General features: G+C 44.3%; 1 protein-coding gene across 1 annotated transcript in view; it reads left to right on the forward strand.

The window, feature by feature from the left end:
• The first annotated feature begins 1,078 nt into the window (after positions 1-1,078).
• The window catches only part of HIVEP1 (HIVEP zinc finger 1), a 127,824-nt gene continuing 110,641 nt past the window's right edge, over positions 1,079-18,261 (forward strand). Inside the window, exons 1-2 of the mRNA XM_074899678.1 lie at positions 1,079-1,278; positions 3,982-4,128. Of these exons, the coding sequence (XP_074755779.1) occupies positions 4,089-4,128 (40 nt within the window). The 5' untranslated portion in view covers positions 1,079-1,278; positions 3,982-4,088. The remainder of the gene's footprint in view (positions 1,279-3,981; positions 4,129-18,261) is intronic.

Raw genomic sequence — 18,261 nt, forward strand, 5'->3', positions numbered from 1 at the left:
GGAGGGAGGAGGGGGGAACCTCCGGGATCTCCGCGTCAGCCCCGGCTCCCTGCGTCTGTGTGTGTGTGTGTGTGTGCGTGCGCGGCCGCGCCGGTGCCCCGGGGGCCGGGCCGCGGCAGGGGGGAGCGCGACGCGCCACCGGCGCGGCGACGGGACAGGACAGGACGGGACGGGCGGCGGTAACTTTTGCCCTGGGAGGAGGCGCCGGTTCGTGCCCGGCCCGGGCGCGGCCGCCGCGCAGGACCCCCTCAGGGGACACAGACACACACACACATCCGTTCTCCCGGGGTCGCGGCGGCGGGGGGCACCCCCCCGCCCTGCCCGGGGGGGTGTGTGTGTGTGTGTGTGTGAAGAGGGTGTGCCGGCGGGGACACACCGGCCCGCGGCGCGTCTGCGGTGCCTCGCGCTGCGCCGCCGTCCCTCCCCCACCGGGCCGCGAGGAAACCCCCTCGGTGACCCCTCCCCCGACCCCTCCCCCACCCCCGCCTCCCCCCGCCCGCCCCGGCCGGGCCGGGGGCGGGGCCGGGAGACCCGGTGACGTCACTGCCACGGCCCCGCTTCCTGCAATAGAAAGTGAGGGAAGGTGAAACACCCCCCGCCCCCCCGCCCCGCCCCCCCGCCGCGCGCCCCTCCCCCCGCCTGTGACCGGGGCGCCGGGGGGGCGGGGCGGGGCGGCGCGTCTCTCCCCGAGGGGAGCCCGGCGGATGCGCCGAGCCCGCCCGTGCCCGCCGGCCCTCCCCCGCCGGCCCGCCCCGCCCCTCCCGCCTGTCAGCGGAGGCTCCATCCCCCCCCCGCCGTCCCCCCGCTTTGTGTGTCCCCGGAGAGGGGAGGGAGGGGGGGGGGGGGTTCCGGGGTCGCTCCGCTCCCGTGTGGGACATGGGGGAGGGCGCCCGGAGGAGGGGTCTGCCGCGGGGGGCGGGCGCGGCCGGGGGCCGGCCGGCACGGCGGCGGGGGGCTGCGGGGGGGGGGCCGTGCCGGGGGGCGGCGCCTTGGCCGGCCCGGGGGGACGGTGCATGGAGGAGGGGTGGGTGTCGGTGCCGGGCTGTGCGTGTGTGTGTGTGTGAGTGTTTGCGTGTGTGTGTGCGCGGGCGGGCGCGGCGGCGGCGCTGGGTCATGTTTGTGTTTGAGGTTGTCAAGTGAAGGAGGCTCCCGGCCCCCCCCCCTCTCCCCCTCTCACCCCCCCCTCCCCTCCTGCCGCCGCTGCCGCCGCCGCGCAGGGGTCGCCGCGCTCCCCGCCGCCGCCATCAGCCGCCGCCGCCGCGCCGGCCCCTCCGCCAGGTTTGCAGCGGGCCCCGCCGGGGATGGGGCGGGGGGGGGGGGAGCGGGAGGGCGGCTGGGGAGGCGCCGAGGGGAGGGGGGGGCGCGGGGCGGGACGGGCGCTCCCTGCCGCCCCCCGCCGCGGCCGGCGCCCCCCTCTGCGCGGAGCTGCGGCAGCCACAACACAATGTGTCCTCCGCCGGCGGCGGGGGGGCGGGCGGGGACGGGGAGGACCGCAGGCCCCGCTCCCCCCCCCCCCCCCCTCGCCTGGCCGGGCCGCCGCGGCCCCTCCGGGACGCGCGAGGACTCCGCGCCCCGGCCGCGCTCCCCCCGGGGGTTGCCGGCTGGCCCCCCCTTCCCCCCGCCCCAGGCGGGCAGCGCTCGGGCGGTTTGTCCGTGTGCTCCCCCCGCTTCGCAGCCGGGGTTGGCGCGGGGGGGAGTGGGGGCCGCGGAGCCCCGGCCCGACTCCTCCCGCCCCCGGGCCCCGCCGCCGTCCCCGCTGGGTGCCGGGCTGCGGCCGCCCCCCCCCGCCCCCCCTACCCCCCCCCCCCCCGGCATGTGTGCAGCGCTTTGTTCGGTGCGGCGTTGCAGAGGGGTTTTCCCAGGCTCCTCCCTCTTTATTCATTCATGTTTTTTTTTCCTCTCCCTTCCCCTTCCCTTTGCAACCCTGCTCGCACATACCGACGGCTCCCCGGGCCTCGGGGCTGCCGCCTCCCAGCCCCGCTCCCTCATCTGCATTTTTTTGGCGGAGGAGGGGGGGGCGTGGGGGGGGGTGGGTGAAGGATGTGACCGCTGCGTTTGCAAAGGCCCGTTTCTCCCTCTGCCTTTTTGTTCAAATTAAGGAGGGAATGACTTTTCGCGTGGGTCCTGCACGATGATTCTGCCGTGGCTTTCACACGGCCATCTCTTTCCCCGAAAGAAAGAGTCCTGCTGGCGAGCGGGGGAAATTTGTGGTTTTAAAGCGTAAATAAGATGTCATTTGTGCTGCAGGGCAGCATCGGGAGGTGCTTATGATTTACTGATACCCGGGGGATTTCAAACTCCTGCCCCAAATAACTTGCGTAAAGAAGCGACGGTGTTTATTATAATCTTTAAAAACCTCAGCCCGGCAGCACCCAGAGTAAAGGGGGACCGGTGTTCAGGGAGGGCTTGTTGCTTCAAGCGATACAGCCACTTCTCTGCATTTACAGTTTGTGGCCAAGACCAGGAAAATGGACCTGTTAGCGTAAGGTTTTATTTAATTCCTAAATCTTTTTGTTGTCCTTGCAGATAGAGTGGTATGAGCGAACGACTTTGACAGGCTGTGTGCTCCGTTTTGGATTTTTCCTTGTTTTTCCTTTAATGTGCAGTTATACCCTAGTGAAGAACCATCAGTCAGAATAACATTTTCCAGCCCTCCTTTGTGTCAGTTGCAGTCAGTTTCTTCTCCTGTTTGAGTCCGTTTATGCAGCAACAGACAAAAGAAACATTAAAAATTGATGATTATATTCCTCAACAGTCTGTAGACTGAAGGGGTGCTTGCAAGTAGTCTATTTTAAGTGGGCTTGAATTCCATTTTTACAAAATCACGGTTGTCTTAAAAACAACCCCCCTAAATTAATACTTACAACAAATGCTAAAAATTCTACATACTTCTTCCTTCAAGTAGCCATCCTTAATCAACTTGTTCGTATTAGGGGCCATTCTGAATTTTATATGAATTTTTAAAATGTCTTCCTAGGGTTTACTGAAAAAAAATAAATCTGTTAACATGAGGTAGTATACCATTAAAAAAAGTGAAAAGTGGTTTATTTTGTTTAGCCGTAAGAGTGGAATTACGCCGGTCATTTTCTTTTTTAACGTCTTATGCGTAAGTAGTTTGCCCTAGTTCTGTGGGGGATTTCACATCCTGTAGGATTTCAGAAACTAAACAAAATGATGCTTCTTAAACTGGAAGCAAATCATAAAAACGTCTGAAAAGTGAGAAAGTTTCGTTAATCTTGAAAAAGATACAGGTTTGGGGATGCAAAAATTAGGTTTGTGCCAGTTTAGCAGCAAATCTGTGTGTTGGGCTATTAAGAGAATTCCTTGGGCTGTGGGGTTTATCTGTACCCGGACTTCGCTGGCTGCAGCCTCCTGTAAATGCAAGGGCTGCTGCAGCCGCGTAGAACCATGCCAGGGCAAAACCTTGCAGTGCAACACTTTGCAGGTGGGTGAAGAGCTGGTGTGATTCTCCGCTGTATGCTGATATTTCGGCAAAAGTATCCCATGGGGAGTTCTTCCGCACTTGCATGCTCCCTGGAAGGAACCCAGAGGTAGCTGATGTTACAGATAGGGTGGATTATTGCTGATTCAGTGTGTGTTTGCCCTCCGCTCTGCTCTTCCCCCCACTCTGAGATGAAGATCTGTATCTTAAAGCCTGATGTCGAATTTTGTTTAGTCTTCTGGTTTTATTTGCATGGGACACAAGTTGTTGGAAGACGTTTTCTGGCTAGAAAACAGCTGACAAATGTGGAAAAGTGTCTTGGTTTTCTCATGTTTCCTGAGTAATCCCAAAAGGAGTTTCCCCCTCGTGTAGTTTTATTCAGATATTGGAACATTTCACTCTGTAAAAGGATAGGTACAGAAACATTTCTTGCTCATCGCTAATTTCCATAGCCCTTGGAGGATGAAAGGGAGCAGATAGGTGTCTTTGTTTTCCTTACTAATGCATACATCTCATAACTTTTCTCTCTCTTTTTTTAGCATACGGATTAACTGACCCCTTTGACAAGTTTATGGAGCTGCCATCTCTCTGCTTGCTGTACTTTCCATTTCTGAGAGGAGAAAGTGGTGTATGAGATTAGAGGAAAATGCCTCGGACAAAGCAGATACATCCCAGAAATCTGAGAGGTATGTAGCTCTCAGCTGAGAAAGAAAAGCTCTCGGGAAACTCGGTTGTAGTTGCGATTACGAGGTTAAATGAATATGTATTTAAGAAGTCTGTTTTGATTCATATATATTTTGCAAGCAAGTTTTAGGAGTCGTCCGTGAGACAGCTCTAATTTTGAGAGAAATAAGTGGAATCTGTTCTTATTCCTGCAGTCTGTGTGCTTGACAGCATTCTTGATATCCTCCAGCTTACAGCAATAACCAGCATGAACTTCGAAACTGCAGAGGAAGATGTAGTTTCCTTACCAGAGAATTTACAGTTGAAATAAACAGAGAGGTGGGAAATGCGTGTAACATAGAAGCAGCATGAGATCTGACAGCCGGTAGTTGTTTTTCTTAATAGTAATCAGTTTGGCTTGCTTTCGAGGGCATCAGACTCTCCTCCCATGCATGCCTCCTTGCTGTTTATCATCTGTCACACACGCTACCTCGGGCATTGCTAGGTTTGACCTTGGTCTCCTTGCTGTCCTGCCTTCACACAGCCAAATAGGAGCTTGTTGGTTATGGAAAGGAGCAAGCAGGCAAGCGACCTGCTCCACAAACTGGCAAGCTTACATATTCAGGCATTTCCTTGAACAAAATCCCAGTGCACTGAACTGAGCCCAGGACTGGCAGACGGACATGAGGAATCTGATCCTATGGTTATGTGTTGCTGTCTTGGTAAAAGTGGCCCTGGAGGAATTAAATGAGGGGAAAAATACAGGTCGGTTGATGAGGAGACGTCTGTGTCGAGGGAGAACACGCTTCTATCCCCACCCTCACGTGCAGCTTTTGGGAGAACGTGCTTCCGCCTGCACCCTCACATGTAGCTGTCATCAGCTTTTTTTCATGTGAATTTTACAGTTGTAGCACGGAGGTAACCCTTCAGAGAATAAACGTGATTATAAAACCACAAACATCAACATAAAGTTTTAGGGGCAGGAACAGCATTTGATTCCAGTTTTAGCTTTTTATGCCAAAACCCAACAAACATCCCCACGCGTTTCAAGTAGCTTACAGCTGAGAGGCTCGCAAGCGCTCGTGCGTACAGCTCTATCTGAGACCTTGTGTTTGTGGACTGTTATCACTGCTACCGCTAACAGTCTCTGCCAGAGAAGACATTTTTGCAGTGTCTTCATTCAGGAAGTGCTGAGTAGCATTGTTTGGTGTGATGGATTCCATCACAGATCAGGAACTTCACGTTTACGTGATGCCGTTTCCCCTTCTTACTGAACGTGAAGCAATAAATTAGAGCCCAATTTTAAATATTGCTGCTTACCAAGTTATTAACATAGCTGACTTATGTTTTCTGATCAAATATGGGTGTTACCTGCTCTTGTATGGCTTGAAACTTAATAGGAGTTAAGTCTATTGTAAAGCTTTCTATTCACTTAAATAAATGCATTTAAAATAAATAATCTAATTAAACTCTTAATTGTGTAAGAAATTAATTGCCTTTTTTTTTCTTGCATAATTTCCCCAGTCATTTAGCTTTTATCACCCACTGTAATAGCAGTTTTCATCAGTTCCTATTTTTCCACAACTAATGGAGTTCTTGAATGAATTAAGATGGGTTTAAATGTTGAGAAGGGAAATAGTGGTATACTGTGAGCCCGTAATTCGGAATGATGTTGGAATGGTTAAGTGATTGTTAAAACTACACAGGTGCTGCAAACTTCAACATGTTGTGAGCATATATTGCTACTACCATGGGTTATTAGAGGTGAAGTGATTTGAAAAATCAGTTTACTTCTCATTAGTTATGCCCTATTTCCATTTTTAGTCTAGATAATGAGGAAAACTGGATTTCAGTTTCTTTAGTCATTTTATCAGTCTCTGAGAATATTGCAGAAAATATGTCCTTAAACCCTCAATTTTTTGCTGGAACTTGAGGAGGCCGAAAGATTTCACAGGTCTGTTTTCTGACAGTTTATTTTTATGTACGCAAAGTTAAGACCCATCTTCAGTTGATGCTCTTAACCATTAAAACTTTAAAAAATGTAATTTTTAACACTGTGGTTTAATCCATGGTAATTAGTACCAATGATAACTAAACCTTCAAAGAGAATAAATGCCTGTGTTTGAAGGTGAAACTGCAAGCTCATATGTTTTATAACTTTTGGAAGACAAAGATGTAAGATAAAGTAACCTGTATTTTTGGGTTAAAAGGTATTTTTAACTTGTCTAAACCTGATTGTCACCTTATTATGCTATGTACGAAGAATGCTCCGTGGCCTTACCCGGCTTCTCCCTCCCTTGTCCCAGCTCCTCCTGTTGTACCATAGCAATCAAATTCCCGGCAGCTTTAACTGCACTTGTCTAGAGTACATCAATGTTTAACTTGTTTGAGAGATCATTGTTGAACAACCCTTGACACCATCTATCCTGTCATCCCATCAGATGAGTTACTTGGGTTGCACTTCCAGTCTAAGTCAGCCTGGAGTATAAACAACCAAGTCCAAGAACCTAAAGTATTTTCTGCTAGAAAAACCCTTACACAATCCCTCCCATCCACACCCTCCCAAAAAACACCACCATAAACCCCCCCCCCACACACACACACACTCCCATTCATTAATTTGAGGTTTGCTGCAGCATAGGAATATGTTTTTTTAATATTGCCTGTGTTTACCATAAGCAACCTTATTGTCTGGGGAAAATGAGGTAGTGTTGTTTTATATTGAGAACTAACTTTAAGATTTTGGCAGGAAACCTTAGGTGGTTGTTTTTGTGACATGGCTTGATTTTACTCATTTTGTATGCTTTTGTGAGAGCTGTCAGCCCTTGGCACATTAGCAGTGGCCCTGAAGTATCAGGATCAGTGAAGACCAAATTTATTTTTTGTGGGGTTTCTCTTTGTGCTGAGGTCCTTTCCCCTCTCCACTTTCTTGGCTTTTACTTTCTGTTTATAGATGAGTCAGTATAGTGCTATGCTAACCTGATTTTACAGCAGGAAAACAACACTGTATCAAGAGAACAGGATACGGGAAGCATTATTTTGTAAATAAAAAACCCCACCCTAAATTAGTTGGCCATTTGTTTTCCTGAGTAGATGTTAGTGACATGGTTTTAATGCCTGACTGTGGCTGAATGAGCATGTTGTATCTGAAGGGTACTAATAAGGCATCTGTTGTGCTGCGCTCGTTTTGTCCAATCAGCCTTCCCTGCTGCTCACTGCAAATACGTCCTTACGTGAAAAACGTTACCATCACCAATAGAGTGCTTTGGTAAGAGGAGTTGTGCACAGTGTCAGACATAGTCTCCTGACTAACTTAACGGTTGTGGTCATCCCCAGCAGCAGGGATGGGTGGATAAAATTTAAGAGAATTTAAGTTTTGCAGGTCTGAAAAGGATAAGGATTGGATGTGTGTAAGTTGTGGAAAATGCTCAGTAGTGGCAAAGGCCAAAGGTAGGCCTAGGAAAAACCTGGCATGGATTACCTGTCAGCTGTGTGACTGGAACTGAGTTTATAAGCAGGTGTTCCTGATGTTGTCTTAGAATCTTAAATATTAAAGGTGGGTATTCTGTTGTTAATCAAAAGCCTCATCACTCTCCCTCCAGAAAATTTTTATTGCAAAAGAGGAAAATACCCGTCTTACACATCCAGAGATTGTCTTTTCTTAATTAACTTCATACAACGAATAAAGTTTTAGCTCACTAAAACTAACGAAAAGACTACTTTGCATGTGGTCACATGCTGTATTTACATGGCCAATTGATACACAGGTGTAACAAAACATTTCATAGAAGCTGTAATGTATTCCCAGAAGTACAGTTACGTTAGAGAATCGTGCTTTTAAAAGCAAGGCTGAGTGGGCTTGGTTTGTTGTCAGATGGTTGTGAGGATATAGAAGGAAAAACAACTCATGTTTTTGTTTACTTAGAAGTACCCAGTTGTGGAGTTTAAAATGAAAACTTATTTATTATGTGTGCAGTGCTTAGCACAGTGCTCTGATTCACCAGTACAAAACTGTAACAGAAATATTTTGAACTTCATCTCTTTCTAGATAAGCTTTCTGTTATTTTTAAGAAGACAAGTTGTTGCTGTTTCTGTTTTCCTTCTCACTCAAATATTTCTATTTGAAACAAATGGTGGACAGGTCCATAAAGTGCAACAGCTGTCTCCAAATTGTTTAACACTTTGCTTTTGGTGAGGAAATGCAAGTACAATATGAATAGCTTTGCTCAGTAGCTTAATAGGTTTGTAGTAATCTGAAAAGCGTGCTCAAGTGTGCTGGAGAGCTGGATACGTCCTGGGCCTTAGGATGTCCAGAAGAGCTAGGCATCTGCTGTGTCTTAAGTGTGATGGAGCAGAGGCTTTTTTGAGTTGTTTTAAAATTGTAATGGCCTTTCACTATTGAAATAGGCCTTTCTGCAGTGAAAGCTGGCAGGTTGATACTTCTTATTAGCGTTGGTCATGTAGTCTATAAAACTTGAGGATCGATTGGTGTGCTGTGCTTTAGTTCATGATTTGCATCAAATGACGTCAAAAAAATGCTGAGATTTCTTAAGGCTTACTTCTGTAACTTGTGCTTGCTTGGTCCAAAAGAAATGTGCAAGCACAACATTTGACTTCTGGGTCTTGGTTTCTGAGACAAAATTAACGTTCCACTTTAGGGTATTTCTGAGAGGCTGTTGATGCAGTATTGGTATATCAGGAGTGCTAGTGGTCTGTGCTCTGTGGCGTACCTGTGGACATCTATAAAGATGCTGCATATGTGTCTTGCTTAAATTTCTGGATAATGTGTGAGACACGGGTGGAACAAGAGGTCAGAGTTTTGACTCAGTGACTTTGTTACAGCAATATCCCTTTATTTGGCAGCAGCTCTTGTTTCTGTATATCAGATTGTTTTGTATAATTTCTTCTATAAACCAGATTTGAACCCAAAACCTCCCTCGTGAAGGTAGAGAGAATGCATGGCTCTGTTGGTGTATCATCAACTGGAGTACCCCAGTTGATACACCAGCAGATCCACGTGTAATTCAATGAATAGACTAGATCTCTTGTAGACCATGGAAGTACTCTCTCTGTGCCTTGTATTTCTCCTCAGGGATGTGGAAAGTTTCTCCTTTTTGTTAGTTTTTGTTGTTTAGAGTGTGAGATCTGTAGGCTGTTTCTTACCTTGCGTACGGTCCAACATTTTGTACGTCAGAGATCATCTTGGCTACAGCCTTTAAATTTTATTATATGTGAATAGTTTATATATTTACATGTGAAAAACTGTCTAAAATACTCTGCAGTGTAAGAAAGACTGGACTTAAATGTGTAATTTGCCACCCTTTCCCATCACTTGTCCTGTTCCTGTCTTGTTGTTCCATGTCCCTAAATTTGATAATGTCTTTTCAACGGGATCTAGTCCTATTCACTGCACAGGATGGTTGGGGCTTATGTCAGTGGCCACAGGTGATGCACAAAAGCCTGTTGAGAGTGGATTGCAAGAGGACAAAGGATAGTAGGGTGGATAATGCTGTTCAGTGTTGCCTTGAGACAACTGTGTTTAATTCCCGCCTCTATCACTGAGTTTCTTGTGTGAACGGCAACTGCAGTCAGTCCGCTATGGCTACAGTGTGGATGTAAAACACTGCAAAAGTGACAAGTACCTTTAAAAAAACAAAATAAAAAAATTAAGGTCTGGGTGACTTAAGGTGAAGATCCAAGATTAGCCAACACTTTGGGCAGATCTTTTAATGTCTCTGTGCCACTGTTTTCTTCCTGTAAGCTAGAGGTACCAGTACCACGTCAGCTTGTAAGGGCTTGGAAGATAAAGTTGTTACTGTTGTGAAGCAGACACTTGGTGGCTAAATAATGGAAAAGATGACGAAGATCCTGATAGTAAACAGAGCCAAGCAGTGAGCACAGCCCATTTTGCGCACTGGCTTAGTTTGCGTAAACAGCCTTACTTTTGGCATTCTCCAGCTTATTGCTGCTCCACTTCACAGTCTTAACATTTGAGAGGTATTCTTAAAGATTACTTCCTAGCTTTTAAAATACCAAACTGAAAAACCAAGAAATTCCACTGTACTGAATGACAGTGCTTCTCATATGAGTCATTGACGTGTTGGGACCTCAAACTGGCAGGCCAGGTTTTTCTGCGCATGCCGTGCAGCACGCTGATGTACCCCGCGTGCACCAGGCATCGGAGAGTGGAGAAGGAAATTGCTCCCACTGGTGAGCGTTCATCATCATGTTGCAGGGTTTTGAGCTGTTGCTGAGAAAGCCCCTGCAGCCAGGAGGGAATACTCACTGCAGGAAACCTCCCTAGAGAGGAACATCTTTAATGTCATCGTTTCCCAGTTGGTTTCGAGACTGATTTAAGCCATTGCCGCTAGAGGAGGAAGAGGAAGTGAAGCAGTCTTGCCTTCCCCCACCTCAGATGCTTGTTCCCCATGTTGCGTTGCCCTCCTTGCTTGTGTGTTCGTTGACCCTGCAGTGGAAGAAGTAGTGGCACCCAGAGTGAGATACGCTGGTGTCATGGACAGAGGGTAATTTTTGCGCTGGGGTGGTTGGTTCCTCGATGCTGTACCCCCTGCTGCTGCTGGAGCCGGTGGCCGTGGCAGCCTGGGAGGGACAGCACAGGGACAGGGTTGTCTTGAGCCTCTTGCTTGAACTCACTGCGAAACTATGTTGGAAATCTCTGTTTGCCATGTGTAAGCAGCAGGCTTTTTGAGCTTCTTTAATTGCCCAAAGACAGATACAGATTTTCATAAGGATGACAAAAGGTGTTTTCCTTATTTTTTTCTTTGCTTTTCCCTTCAGAACCCCTCTTCTGTTGACAAATTTCAAAACTGGGAAGTGGTGGAGGTTCTTAATGGATGACTTGAAGAATTTGTTGTACTGGTAAAACAGCAGGAAACTGAACTGGTCTCAGTTGACACCTTAATTAAAAATAAAACACTCCCTCTAAAATTTGGCATAGAACTTTCATTCAGAATAAACAAAATTTGGCTAAGATTTAAGCAATTAAAAAGAGGTCCAGGAAACCGAACTTGATTGTAGCTGGCACTGTCAGCTTTGAATATGTATTTATAGATTTCTGCATATGCATGCTAAATATTAGGAAAAGAAATGGGGATAATGCGAAGAGAGTCTGCTGGATACAGACAGTGGCAAAAATAGGTGCTTTCTGAGGGAGTTAAAATAACATGAAGCAGAGGGATAAAAGAATGGTATTCCAACTAACAGGATTGCAAAGAAATGCATGCAAGAATGTTGGTGAAAGACACAGAATGGAGGAACGAGCTTAGTTCTGTTCTCCTGATAGTAGAAAACAATAAATTGTATCTTATGGAATATAAAATCATTATACTTGCAGTTAGAATCAGGGTTGAGCAGGGGCAAATTGGTAAAGAGTAAGCTTAAAAAAAAAATTGAATTAATACAGAAATGAAAAAAGCAGCAGTGAACTGGGGCTGGAAAGCTATGTGTAAGCCAGTTAGATTTCTTTCAGAATACAGTGAAGTGGAAACAGCGCAGAGCTCTAATTCTGCCTCACCTTTACATCCTGTATCTTCTTTATTGCTAATTGAGTGTGGAGCGAGAAATGCTACAGAATTTGGCATTTGCTGAAGCATGAACTCCAGTGTGCTAGGAAGATCACGAAAAAGATTGGAACTGTGAAAAGAGAAACAAAAAGTAAGATTTCAGCAGTTGCTCTTTCAAACGTTTCTGTTAAAGCAGGCAGTCGGCTCTAGGATGAAACTGAGTCCAGTCTTTTGAGCCCAGGAACAATTACATTTTGTAAGAGTCCAGCTTTCTTATAAGCATTTAGAAGAACCTGACATTTTTGTTTGGTTGGTTTTTAAAATCCTTGCATGTCAGAATACATTTTGTTTTGCTGTGAGTATATGTGTAATTTATGTAACTGTTTTAATGGGGGGGTGGGGGTGTGTGTATGTCTTGGTGTGTGAACTTAAAAAAACCAACCAACCAAACAAAACCCCCAACGACCACTTCTAATACGTAACCATTAAAAATTAACATGTAAATAGTGAAATCCTGGATAAACTTGAGAAACTTGGTTAAGAGAACCTCCTCACAGGTTTTGTAGTCATCTACGTCTTTAATGACTGTTATGAAAAAGGTTAAGGCTTATGGTCACGTTTTTCTTAACTGTCTTTTTACTGCTTTAAAACTACGCAAGTTTCTCTGTTGACACTCCTGTCGCTATTTTCAAACTATGAAGGCATCAGTCCACTAAATTTCACAGTTGTGGGCTGTGTTACTGCAGTCTTATATCTAGCCCAACAGACTTTCCAAGGACCATTGTTACCATTTAAAAATACCTTGTTGAAATCAATTCTCTTTAATAAAAAAGATACCAAAGGAATTTGCATCATGGTACTGTTTCCTTTAGACTTGCATTGTGCCTGTGTTACAGTGCTTGAAAGGGTTTATGTGCTAACTACTTACCTGCTGCTCCAGGCAAGGACTCTTGGGCCGGTGGAAAGAATTCCTGATGCTTGGTGGAGTCTTGGTGGGGTGGACAGGTGTGCAGGATCTTGGGCAGGGAGCTTAGCAACGACACACAGTTGTTAGGGGGTAGTATATGACCCAACAGTCTGCAAAATTGGTGAGGAGGTGAAAACTATTTATTTTCTAACCACAGTCAGTTGTTATCACCAAAGCAGTCACCCTCTAGCCCACCTTGATGCACTCAGGAAGCTTAGAAAGAGACTGGTTTGGGGGTTATGCTGTTTTGGTTTTGGTTTTAATCCTGAAATGATTCCGTTTCGTGGCATCTATTTTGAATTATTTCTTACAATCAGACAATTTGATTTCAAATTGCAAATTGCTGTCAGTATTGATGCTAGAAAATGTGAAGGACACTTCCTAGAGCTACACATTTTCAAAGAGCTAGTTATACAAGTATGTATTTCCTAGACTTGTTCATTCTTTAGTATGCTGAACTTCTGTAGTATGCATTTTAATTTGGCAATGGCTTATGAAATTATGGAGAAACTCAGGCTCTTACTCATTGGAAAAGTAAGATTTTCCTTGCTATGTTAAAACAGATGAATAAACTGGACTTTAACTTTCCAAATTAGATGAGTTGAGCAAAATGCACTTCTTTAAAGGTATCTTCCCATCCACTTCTTTAAATGTATCATAACTCAGAATATTTACATTAAGAAGAAGTGTGGGGGGGGAAACCCCTACCGCAGATGTTTGGAGCCTTCAGTGACGCATTTGTGGGGGAAGTGAGGATGCTCTAGTTCAGTGGGCAAGGCTGTACTGTTTGTTTATATGCAGAAGCTTTTTAAATGCCTTTAAAGCTTCTCTCAGAATGAGGCTGCTCAAAGAATATGCTGACTTAGTGATTCCCATATGACCTTTGATGGCAGACTGAAGAAGAAATGTCTTTGTAATGATCCACAGGTTGTTAAAAGCAGAAGGAGGATTTTTGTTAAGGCAAAGTTGAAAAAGTCTGTGTACTTGAAAATTTAATCTTTGACTTAAGACTTTGTTGATACTCCTACAATTGAATCTGGTTAATGCAGTAAACTGGATTTAACATCTTTGATTACTAGCAGAAGCAGGGCGTAGAGAATGCATGGTTGTATGTTAAATACCCTGTAAACTATTTTCCCCCTGAATTCCTGTGTGTTTAAAAGATAAGTTCCCACCAGGTCCCCTTCGTAAACCGCATGGCAGACCTCCCGGGCTGAAATGGCAAGAAGTTTGGACTGAGCTGCGAGGAGGAAAAGCAGCGGTTCAGCAGGAGCCTGTGGTGTAGCGTCGCTACAAAACAACTGTGTGTGTGTTCCTAGTTACCTATGAAATATGTGGCTTACGCCCCGCCAGTGGTGGTAGTCATGGAATATCCAGAGCACACCACATGATTTCCTCTGATTTTTGGCCTAATGTCAGGGGCTGGGAAGTAGGGTAGGTTAATGTTGAATGGCATTGTTTTTAACTACTGAGCTCTGTTAAGTCAGATGGGAGATTGCACACTTGTTCTTACCCTTAAGGTTGCAATGCAGACACAATACAGAGCCAGGAAAAACAAAAGAAGTGTTTAGAAATGGCACTTAAAATACAATTTCTGTGATGGTTTTGCTATTCCATTACCTATAAGGAATCTCTAGTCACTGTGCTTTTTGAAGAGGAGTGCATGTCTCGCACAGTAGAGACACAGATTTTACCTTTCTCCCTGCTTCAGGATCTCTTACAGAAAGACATGTTTCTGCCCCAGATCTGCGAAGGAAGCACAATGGTGTATGTATTAATGGTGTTTAAGATATTTCATTTTATAATTTTTATTAGCAACATACCTAATATGCCAAAATGTTCCTGTAATTCTCAGTTGTCAAGAGGCAGAGCTAAGTATATAGATTGTAATAGTTTAATGCCTTGAATCTTAAAAGAGAATTGCCTTCTTCAGTGTAAGGGCAATGCTTTTGTGGCTAAGAGGCAGATTAGGAACTGTGAAAACAAAACTTTTGTTACAGGGATGATTTAATAATTTTCAAACAAATCTTTACGTAGTGTACACAGCAGTCTTGCTGAATTTGTCTGAAGTATTGCAGACATTTGTTAGGGGGCTGGGATAGTACCCTTTTTCATTATAACAATTTATGGAATATTTAATTATGTTTTCCCTGGTGTTTTTTCTTTCCTTTAAACAAAGTATATTTCTGTGCTAATAAAATCTTACATTTATTTTAGAATACCGTGTATGTATGTTATGTCTATGTGTTCATTAGCATGTTTCAAAATGGTGTTTTCTTTATGTGCTTTTTCCTTTTTTTTTTCATAATTCTAGAGTATAAGCTGAAACAGTGATGTAACGTCTGGAGATAGCAGAGGAATTGCTGTTCTGGTACAGGATGATTTAACTTTTGTCAGACTTGTGAAATGCAGTTTCTTTTCAGTACCCCTTCAGCAAGGTTTGGTACCAGGATCACTGTAGAGCCTTACTGCTCTCCCTGTTCACGTACATGAAATCCATTGCCACAGTGGTAGAAAGCAAGCCAGTTTTTGCTGTTTGGCTGCTAAATGCAGATGTGCTCCCCTGTTGAAATGGTCAATCTTCCCTCTCTTAGGCTCATTAATTAGGCTAGTCGTTAGACTTGCTCAGAAGCCCTGCAGTCTTAACAGTTTATGGTTTTTTGAAGCTTTGAGTTGTCTTGGTTTGTCATCTGCATATGCAAGAGTACTGTCAGGGCAAACTCTGAAATTCCCTGATGGAGCAGGTTGGCATCTCCTGCTTGGGGCCTTTGCCGGAGGGATCTCATATCCTAGAGTGAGCGGGCACCACAGGCAGATCAAGGCACGTCCCTGAGCTCGTGGGAAGTTTTCACAGGCATCCAGGCGAGATACGGCCTTGGCACAAAACAGGTTTTAATTATTAATGTTTTTCCAGTATCTTATGGCTGGCTTTTATCACACCTTTTCAAAAATAAATGAATAGCGCATTGCAAGTGGTGTTTTCCTATCTTTTTTTTATTTCTCTGTACTTTTTTTCTTTTCTCATTCTTTTTTTCCAGAGTGACTTCCAGTTCTCCTTATCTATGGATATTGCTTCTCTACCATTCTGCCCGCTAATGCAAATATAACCAACAGTCCAGTGAGCATCTGGGAAACAGGCAGATTCATAGCATCATCTTATTTGTCCCTGATTTTTCCTCCTATTCTTAAGTCTCGCAAACCTGTAATATTACTAACATCTTACATGCTCTGGTTTGCTTCCTGAACAAAATTGTAGGTATAAAGGTATTTCTACTGAAGTAACCCAGAGTTTATGTGATGAGGCCTTTAAAAAATACAAAGTATGTTCTTCAGGAATAACATCTTCGCAGTGCTTTGAGAAAGTAGAGCAAGAAATTGGTTATAGAGAAGCATAGTGTATTAAGAATCAAGGTTCAGAGGTTTGAAGAATGTGGTATCTGTAACACGCTCAGGAACCAGTGCCAAGTAATGGATGTATATGTGTATCTGAATAATAATAATAATAATATATAATAAATAAGAATAATAATGTATGGTATAATATATATAAAATAATATATCTGTATAATATATGTATATCTGAAAACTGGCCCCATTATTTTAGGCAGTGTTTCTACAGTGTCTCCAAGATGAAAGAACAGTGTGCACATGGTTGCATTTCTCATAGGTCTATATAAACATGTTTAGGACTGTTTGGAAGTGCAAAAAAAGTTAATATTGAAATATTTTCCCAACTTTTACAGAAATTTTGGGGTTTTTTTTCCTTCTTTTTTTTTGAGTTGTGTTAAAGTGCTTTCCCCATTCTGTAGGAAATTCACATTCTAGCAGCTTTTCTTTTGAATGCTTGATTTCCATGCTTTAGTGATGCTATGCTGTGACTAGATTTGCACAGTAGATCTCTTTACTCTCTTGGACAGTCAAAGGGAACTTCAGTAGAGAGAGTGTGTGATGAGCAGACTGGTGTGCCCCACACGCCTTGCAGCCTTCTTTCCTCTGTCTGTCTGTAACACCAAGGGTAAAAGATAGATGGAACCCGTTGAGATAATTTTCTTCTGGACCTTACTGTGTCACCTGTGGTCAGGTATTAAAAGCTTATAAATGCAGCTTGTGAATTTCTGATTTTCAGTTTGGCTGAGAAGTTGCAATTTGCACAGCATAGCTGGCGACAGTCCTAGCTCAGTGATGTTGGCCTTCTGGAGTCGGGATGTATTAATTATAAAAAGCTATTTAAAAATACTTAGAAACAGGGAGGAACCTGAACGTTATTGTATTATTGGTGGAAAAAAAATGGCCTGGAAAGGATGCAGTGATCGGTGTTTTCTGTAGCTGAAAGTTTCTGGTTAACCGTGTATTTCTGCAAGGACATTCAGAAATTTGAAATGCTTGAAAATCTACTGATGCGAGGAAAAGGGGCAGAGGAGACGAAGCCTGGTTTTAAGCTAACAGAAAGGGTTAATGTAGAAGCACAATTATGTACCAGTTACCTGCAAGTTAATTTCGGTCTCACATTTCTAGTAAACCCTGAGGAAACATGTCTCTTGAGCCAATGTTAGAACTAATCAGCTTTTTCTCCAAGAGGCTTTAAAAACACAGTTTTGGCAACAGTAACTAAGACGATCTTTTACAGAAGAACCCCCAGTAAATAGAAAGAAAGCTTGTAATCAGTTTTGATTAACGGATCTGCATTCTGTTATTTAAATGTTTATGTCCTGATTAGCATGTATGCTGCATTTAAATATGCAATTTTACTTAGCAAAATTTGAGGCATGGAAAACGGAGATTATCTTTCAGATGATAAAGTCTGGGGATGTGAGTTAAAAAACATGCAGGAGATGCACCCACCTCCCTCAGTCTTGTAAAGTGATACCTACGTGACTGATATTTTCACTTAGTTGTGGGATTAGGGTGTTTCTTAATCAGATATGGGTAAAGGAAAAGGAGGGGGGGGCGGCGGCGGCATTGGTATTGTATTGGGTTTTTTGCAAATTCTACTTAGTCTACAACAGACTGAAATTAAGTTTTAAGTGAAGTATTAAGGTTTTTGTTAATGAATTAAATGTCTGCTGCTCCTCATTTTCTTAAAGACAAAGTTGAGCATGTACAAAATTTTGTGAGATTTTTCTGGATTATTTTAAGAATTGCCAATTTGTGATAGCATCTGATAATTTAAATCTGCGTTTCCACTGTGATATTTGCTTCATGTATGTGTGCAGAATAGTTTCTATTGCTTATGTTGTTAATTTTTTTTTTTTTTTTAATGTAAAAGCACTGATTTTGATAACAGTTGTTAGGTACCAGAACATAGTGGTTTGCTTTGCCAACTCACTTCTGTTGCAAAGTTCAGACTTTTGGCCAAAAGAGCATGTACATCTTTCTGGGTTGCAGATCCTGGCTTTGTGAAAAACTGACTGATTCAACAGAAAGGTTGGCCTGCCACGTAAGCACACCATAAAAAACGAGCATCTGACAGCTCTGTGGCTTACAGTAGTGGATCTGACACAGGCATATGGAAAATTCATGCAACAGGGATACTGTATCAAAACAGTTTCTGTAGAGAGGCAAAACTGAATCCTTGCTCTCCCTTCCTCCTTTCTTTGCTTTCCCGTGACTCTCTGTTTTTACATTGTTTGCTTCTCACCTTTAGACTTTTAAATGATTCCCCTTTA

Source organism: Athene noctua, chromosome 2 (assembly GCF_965140245.1).
Source record: "Athene noctua chromosome 2, bAthNoc1.hap1.1, whole genome shotgun sequence".
NCBI classification, from domain to species: Eukaryota; Metazoa; Chordata; class Aves; order Strigiformes; family Strigidae; genus Athene; species Athene noctua.